Raw genomic sequence first — 7,788 nt, forward strand, 5'->3', positions numbered from 1 at the left:
TACATTTTATTTTTTGAGAAAAAATGTTGAGTATGAAATTTAGATCTTATTTGTGGCAATTGTAACTGTTATGACTATGTGCAGACAAATTCCAAAAAGAATTCGAAATGTGTAGATATGGTGAAAGAAAAGAACTCTCTAATAAAGACGTTTCTTCCACCACATGTGACGATAGCTGACGAGATCGCAACTACAGGTGTGACAGAAGTTAAAGGTGCAACGAAAGAAGTTCAAAAATAAATTTATTTACTTTTTTTAGAAAAATAAAATTTTTTAATATATTCTTTTATTTAACCGATATATTTAATATCCAATCCAAGTATAAAACATATGAATATTGGATCTGATTTAATAAATTTAATATGGATTGAATCAAAATTTTAACTATATAATCTGATCTGCGAATATTTTTACCAAAAAGAATCCCCTCTTTATCCAATTATCTTGTTGAATTACACCAATTTGGCTACCATATTTACTTTTTAAAGTATTTAACCCTAGTTCATATGAATTTTAATATATTTTTTCCATATCGTATAAAGATTTGTTTGGATTTAAATAATATTGTGTAACAATTTTTTGGGATTAATATTCAAATTCGTTCTTAAAAGATCACTCATTCTTTAAATTAGTCCTCAAATGATTTTTTAGTCATATTAGTCCCTGAAAGATAAAATGTAAGTCAAATTAGTCCTTCCGTCAGTTGGATGATGACGTATCACGTTAAGTGCCACGTGTTACAAGATAATTGGTTGACGTGTCAGGTTAGTGACACGTGACATGCCACGTGCCACGTGTCACTTGACATGTAAAAAAGTTTTAATAATCAAAATAGTCCGTGAAAGTCCAGACGTAAATCATTTTCATCCCTAAAATTTTAAAAATTAATTAAACTAGTCCTTATATAATTTTTTTATAATATTAAATTTAAAATATTTTTTGATATTACTAATTTTAATATTATTTTGTAAACCTTAATAAATTGTATGGTTTAAAAAATAATATTAAAATTAGTAGTATAAAAAATATTTTAAATTTAATATTATAAAAGAATTATATAAGGACTAGTTTGATTAATTTTTAAAATTTTAGTAATGAAAATGACTTACGTTTGGACTTTCAAGGACTATTTTGATTATAAAAAACTTTTTTAACGTGTCAAGTGACACCTGGCACGCCACGTGTCACTAACCTGATACGTCATCATCCAACTGGTGAAAGGATTAATTTGACTTACATTTTATCTTTCAGGGACTAATATGACTACAAAAATAATTTGAGAACTAATTTGAAGAATGAGACGAATTTGAGTATTAACCCAATGTTTCCTATTTCATTTTATCTCATTTATTTGTGATATCAAAAGAAAAATTATATAATCTATCTCAAACATATAAAACACACACAAAATTTATTATGATCTTTGCACGTATTACGCTTAAGAAGCAATTCGTTTAGCATAATAATAATAATAATAATAATAATAATAATAATAATAATAATAATAATAATAAAGCAACAAATTTTCAATATTTTGTAAATTTTGACTCTAAGTATCACTACCATTACATCCTATATGTAAGTAATACCGTAATGGAAAAAAAAGATGTAATAGAAAAAAAATAGTGGTATAACTTTGTTTAGAATGTAATAATATAAGAAAAAGGTTTTAGAATAAACAAGAATAAGAGAGATTTTGAGAAGATTTAAAGGAGAGAGACAATTTTATTGAAAAAATTTTTAAAAAGAAAAGATACAAATACTAATTTTTTGTTTGTCAATTACATTTTTATTAAAATTAGTAGTATAAAAAATTTTCAAATTTAATATTATGAAGAAAAAATAAAAAAATTATATAAGGACTAGTTTGATTAATTTTTAAAATTTTAGGGATGAAAATGATTTATATCTAAACTTTCAAAGACTATTTTTATTATAAATTTTTTTTACATGTAAGTGACATGTGTCACTATCCTGACACGTCAACCAATCATTTTATGACACGTGGCACTTAACGTGACATGTTATCATTCAACTGATAGAAGAACTAATTTGATTTACATTTTATTTTCAGGGATAAATATAATTAAAAAAATCATTTGAGAACTAATTTGAAAAATAAGAAATCTTTAAAGGACAAATTTGAGTATTAACCCCAATTTTTTGTTTAGATTTATGTTTTTCCTTCTAAAAAGCCAATCAAATAAACAGAGAGGAAAGAGGGTACAGTTACACCTGAAAGTCTTGAAAGTTTCCAATAAACAAACTCGCGGATAAGCTTACAAACAGCCTCAGAAGACACTATTCCGAGCTCATTCCTTGAAAGGCAAGGCAGAATCCGTGTAAATTTTCTCCTCTTTCTGCGTGCTTCTCGTGGCATATTGTTCCATACAACTATGTTATGCATATCTAGTGTTCGATAAAATGACTGATTATTTTTCTCCACTTAACTGCAAGATTATCAAGTTAACGGCCACTCTAATAGTTGAGTTTTGAGATTTAATTTTACCTGAGCTAATACGAGTTTGTGTGAACTCTTGAGTTTGATTACTTTGGTTAAGTGCAATTATTACGGTACAAGTTCAATTAAATACTACGTAAGAGGTGTTTTGTTTTGTTTAGGTGCCAGAGACACCAACCGGGGCTATGGTTTGTTTGTGAAAAGGGACGATGAAGTTTGCAGGGTACTCCTTGGGAGTTTCATTTGCTCCCATAGGCTCAAATGTCTTTGCAAAAAGTTTCAGATTCCCAATAGTTGGTAGCATATATCGTGGGAATTTGCGAAGTTCAAGGTTGTTTTCTGCGTCTTGTTGGAGAGAACAATCAAATGGAAAAAATGGGGTGGTTGCAAAACAGTATCTTCCACCTTGGTTTAGGTTGGTACCCTGGTTTCTGCATTTTCAGCTATCTGGTTGTGCTAGCTATTTGTGTGCTGATTTTATTGACCTGATTTGTTTTTGTGTATTGCTTTTTTGTTGGTTGAATTGAACTACTTCAGTGTTGCTCCAATGATGGATTGGACGGATAATCACTATAGGACTCTAGCACGCCTCATATCGAAGCATGCTTGGCTCTACACTGAGATGATTGCAGCTGAAACGATTGTTCATCAAAAGGACAACCTGGTAACTGTAAAGAAAACTCTACTCATTAAAGAAAACAAAAAAGACCAGGAGCTCTGGTGCTATAAGACTAATGTCATGGTTGCAATTTGTGTAATATCACTTTGTTGTCTGAGTTTTCTGTGGTAAAATATATTGCATAACTAGTAGTGATTAAAATTTAGCTTAGAAGTTGACTGCTTATCTCGTAATGCTGGGTGTATGTATTTGTGTAGAGCCAAAATCCTTGGGATGATATGCAACGTTATCACTTCTGTATGAATTGCTACTGAACAACCAATGATTACATTTTATGTTTTATTTCTATTTCTATTCTGCTCAGGACAGGTTCTTGGCATATTCTCCAGATCAGCATCCCATTGTGCTTCAAATCGGAGGGAGTAATATAGAAAATTTGGCAAAAGCAACTGAACTTGCTAATGCTTATTGCTATGATGAGATCAATTTAAAGTTCGTATATTTTCCTTTCACCTTAAATCTCACTTAAAAGTTTCACTGATTTATGCCAACATCTCTGATGGAGACCCTCCCTTTTTGTTGTTTAATTTTAATTTTAATGACCAGCTGTGGATGCCCTAGTCCAAGGGTAGCTGGACATGGATGCTTTGGCGTGAGCCTTATGCTTGACCCAAAGGTTAGAAAATACTCTTAATTAAATATGAGATCCAAACAGAATCAATATATAAATCTTCACCATCAATTTGCTTTGATATTGAAATCTAATTTATTCAAGGAAAGTTTGTTGCTGAAGCTATGTCGGCAATTGCTGCCAACACAAATGTACCTGTTAGTGTCAAATGTCGCATTGGAGTGGATGATCATGATTCCTATGATCAGCTATGTAAGATTCTTCTTGCTATTATAGTTGAAAAACTATAAGATTAGGATTTTATGAATTGGGTTCGAGTAAACCTGATATATGTTAGTATATGATATATTTCAAGAGCTTTTGCAGCTAAAAATATGCTCGAATAGTGTTCAATATCTTGCATTCATAAAGTAATTAAAAAGGGGATATCCAGTGGATTTGGTACATGATGCTCACTGCTTAATATCTCCAATTGCTGCTGTTTCTTGTTACCATTAAATCAAAATTATGAGTTGAAGAAGCCAGTTGTGAAATGCCAAGAGGTGGTAGGAATTATTGCAAATGAAATCATGATTGCTATAGTAACAATGGGGTTTTGAGTTGGGTTGCTAACCCCTTAGTAGATTTGTGCATCTTCAATTGAGAATAGATTAGAGAACAAACTTATAAAACCTTTCCTTGTCACTTGTGCCAATCTGAAATCAGTATTATTTTTTGTTTCTTCACCCATTTGTTAATGATGATAACTTATGCCAATCTGAAATCAATATTATTTTTTATTTCTTCTACCCATTTTCTTAATCATTATAACGCAATTGAATAAGACCAACAGTGACAACAACAAAACCTTTTCTCAATAAGTGGGATTATGTACATGGATCAAATAATGTGATAGTTATAATATAGCATATAGCAGTTTGAGCACCGCCAATTCAGCAATTGCTTCTTTTAGTCCCTGTTATTTTGCAAATTTCTAGTATTCTTAAATATGCTCAAATACCAAAATGGATCTCTATTATACACTGCTATTGATGGTATTTAGATTTTAGTTATAATTCATTCAATAAAATATCTAACATACTTCTTTTTTGCAGGTGATTTCATTTACAATGTTTCGTCTTTCTCTCCCACTAAGCATTTCATAATTCACTCAAGGAAGGCATTGCTCAATGGCATTAGCCCAGCTGAAAATCGGAATATTCCTCCACTAAAGTAGGTTCTAGTAGAAATTTTGACTTTTGCAATCATATTATATATTGGGTCACCAATGATGTTTCATGCTCTCTAATGCAGATATGAATATTTTTATGGCCTCTTACGTGATTTTCCTGACTTAACATTTACAATCAATGGTGGCATTTCTGGTATTAATGAGGTGAACTCTTGTCATGCTGATCAGTCTTTGTTTATTGACTCATATTCATAAGTATTTAAAGGAATTTTCCAGTACTCCATTCCCTTAAAGCATATACATACTGTTCAGGGCCTTTACCTGTTTTATGGGGATTTTGATTGTAGGTCAATGCAGCTCGAGAAGCTGGTGCCCATGGTGTTATGCTTGGACGTGCAGCATACAATAAGTACGTCTTATAAACAAATATTTTATATTTCCCTGTTTGGATTCTTTGATAACTCAAACAAACAAGATGCTGCTTTTTTTATAAAAAGAGGAAAAAGAAATTCATTCTAAGCTTAAACTGTTATGTGAAACAATAGAAAATGTTGTATATTTCTCGAAATGTTTTCTTGGTTGAACCTTCTTGTTGTTGCTAATGTACATTGCTACATGGTGGCTTGAATAACATTGTTGATAATCATACCAGTCCATGGCATATTTTGGGACATGTTGATACTGCAATTTATGGTGCACCACGCAGTGGTCTTACACGCCGTCAGGTTCATTTACAGAATTTTTGGCTTTCCACTGCTACATCCTCTCCAACTTTGATAGTTATCTTTTCACATTACTGAGTTTCCCATTATTTTTCCCTTTAATTGCTTATTTCTCATATAATTAAGGTACTCAAAAAATATCAAGTCTATGGAGATTCTGTGTTGGGAAAATATGGGCACAAGCCAACTGTGCGAGATATTGTGAAGGTGAGGGGGATATGTAACTCGTCAGTTAGTTTCCTAATTTGTCAATTTCCTACTTTCAAGTTTCAACCATTTACCTGTTCTCATTGAAGGGTTTCTGTTTTGTTTTTAAGATTCTTTTTCTTTTCTTCCATTTCATTTACAAAGCTATATATGACATGCACATTTTCACCAGAAATTTACTGCTATTATATTAATATAATCTATTCTGTTACTGCAGCCTTTGCTCAATCTTTTCCATTCATCACCTGGAAATGGACTTTGGAAGCGCAAAGCAGATGCTGCTTTCCGAAGTTGCACGGTAAAGTTGATGCCCAACTAAATGTGTCTTCTGTATATAGAGTACTTAAATAGTTAATCAAAGGAGAAATTCTTGTATGCTTGTCTAATTGGATTACTAAGATCTTGGGTTACATCCATTCCTTAATATCTTCAGTTATTGTATTAATTGTTTCATATGCTAACAGAATTCTTGTGCTATCCAGACAATTGAATCATTTTTTGAAGAAACCCTTGTAGCAATTCCTGACTCGGTATTGGATTCGTCTGCTGTGGAACCACCTCCTGGACGTGGTGATCTTTTTGCCAACATAGATAGTTTACTGCCTCCTCCTTACAGAACAAGAGAAGAAGAGATCGTTTTATGCGCTTAGGCTTGCATGTAGTTTCCCAAACCCAAGTTCTAGTTATACCATCTTTCCCCATCTTTGTGAAATGAAAATGATAGTATCATTCAACAGAACAGCTTAACACAAGATAAATTAATTAGTTATCTATTGTAAGCAATTGATTTTGAAATGTAATCCATGCCTCCTCCTTGTGGGGTTTACTTTAGTTGTGGAATCTTTTAGGGGGTGTTTAAATATAATGTTGGGTGGTTCATATTTACTTGTAGTTTATATCAGATAAGAAGCTCAAACCCCTTTCCTTTGAAAAAAATAAAGAGACAAAGAAAAAGAAGAGGGAAGGGGAGGGGGATATAAATTTGAAAGCTAATACAATCCTCATTTTTCTGATCCTCCGAAGTCCTAGTCAGCATTTCATAACACTAAACTTCTCAAGGCCACATGTTTCCAAAGGATCAATTATTCAACGTGGCAATAATCTATTGGACACACTCATAAACTAGATAAGATTGTGGATGTCCCAACTAGTTCCTTCTTTATGACTTACATTCCATATATTTCTTTTATGATCTAACTTAACTACTTGCCGTGTAGAGAAGCTACTAACTAGTTCAGACTTCAGAGCTCAGGTTAACGTTGCAGCAATGGCATCATCATCAGTCACCATGACAGCATCATTCCTTGGCAGCTCAGCCCTCAGCAACCGGTCTCCGGTGGCAACCCCGAGGAGGGTGGTTGTAGCAAGTGCTGCCAAAGCAGTTGAAGGTGAAAAAATGGTTAAGGTAAGTTATGAGGACAAGGAAGGAAGCAACAACAATGGAAGGAGGAACATGATGTTTGCTGCTGCTGCAGCTGCTGTTTGCTCTGTTGCTGGCGTGGCTGTGGCTGATGAACCAAAACGTGGCACCCCAGAAGCCAAGAAAGCCTATGCACCAATCTGTGTCACCATGCCTACAGCTAGGATTTGTAACAAATGAGAGTACTATAGGATTTTCTTTCACTTGTATTTTGCTCTGAAAATGAGTGATGGGGTTCTAATGTAATGTAATGCTTTGATTTCACATGATTCTATGCATTAGCTGTTCATGAAAGAATCACTGCGCCTTATTTTTGGTGTCTTTGGGTATTCTTAGTTTAATGGTCAATAAGGGAAGATGGTTAGTTTAATGTTCTCATGAAACTTAAATCAACTTTTTTCCCCATCAATAAGGATAATATTTTTTAGCCAAACTTAAGCGTAACATTTAAGATGATAATAACAAGAACTTAAAAGTTAAAAACTGTAACCCCCTGTACACAATTTATTTTCACATCACCAATTTTCAGGATTTATTGGATTCATGTCATTTGGTTA

At 32.7% G+C, this 7,788-nt stretch overlaps 2 protein-coding genes across 4 annotated transcripts; both read left to right on the plus strand.

Annotated features, from left to right (window-relative positions):
• The first annotated feature begins 2,193 nt into the window (after nt 1-2,193).
• Nucleotides 2,194-6,844, plus strand: LOC107477532 (uncharacterized). Of its 3 annotated transcripts, none has more exons than XM_052259167.1 (13): nt 2,194-2,326; nt 2,623-2,876; nt 2,999-3,125; nt 3,445-3,572; nt 3,687-3,756; nt 3,861-3,963; nt 4,806-4,923; nt 5,005-5,086; nt 5,230-5,291; nt 5,535-5,607; nt 5,731-5,811; nt 6,029-6,109; nt 6,294-6,844. In XM_052259167.1, exons 2-13 carry the CDS (start codon nt 2,671-2,673, stop codon nt 6,459-6,461), a joined length of 1,299 nt encoding a protein of 432 aa, XP_052115127.1. In that variant the 5' UTR covers nt 2,194-2,326; nt 2,623-2,670; the 3' UTR covers nt 6,462-6,844. The 3 variants fall into 3 exon arrangements, with proteins under 3 accessions (XP_052115127.1, XP_052115128.1, XP_020993290.1); XM_052259168.1 differs by having other exon boundaries at nt 2,207-2,340; XM_021137631.2 differs by having other exon boundaries at nt 2,209-2,484.
• Nucleotides 6,845-6,991: 147 nt separating this feature from the next.
• LOC107477533 (photosystem II 5 kDa protein, chloroplastic) lies at nt 6,992-7,528 on the plus strand. The gene has a single exon (XM_016097573.3). The coding sequence runs from the start codon at nt 7,079-7,081 to the stop codon at nt 7,409-7,411; it is 333 nt and encodes a 110-aa protein (XP_015953059.1). The 5' UTR covers nt 6,992-7,078; the 3' UTR covers nt 7,412-7,528.
• Nucleotides 7,529-7,788: the final 260 nt, after the last annotated feature.

The sequence above is a fragment of the Arachis duranensis genome, chromosome 3 (assembly GCF_000817695.3).
Source record: "Arachis duranensis cultivar V14167 chromosome 3, aradu.V14167.gnm2.J7QH, whole genome shotgun sequence".
Taxonomy (NCBI): Eukaryota; Viridiplantae; Streptophyta; class Magnoliopsida; order Fabales; family Fabaceae; genus Arachis; species Arachis duranensis.

Bases quoted from the DNA above. Each gene is read 5' to 3' on its own strand.
- LOC107477532 (XM_052259167.1), top strand. From the start codon at position 2,671: ATGAAGTTTGCAGGGTACTCCTTGGGAGTTTCATTTGCTCCCATAGGC. The intron at 3,964-4,805 runs GTAAGATTCTTC...TCTTTTTTGCAG, and splicing joins TGATTCCTATGATCAGCTAT to GTGATTTCATTTACAATGTT. The intron at 5,608-5,730 runs GTTCATTTACAG...CATATAATTAAG, and splicing joins GTGGTCTTACACGCCGTCAG to GTACTCAAAAAATATCAAGT.
- LOC107477533 (XM_016097573.3), top strand. From the start codon at position 7,079: ATGGCATCATCATCAGTCACCATGACAGCATCATTCCTTGGCAGCTCA.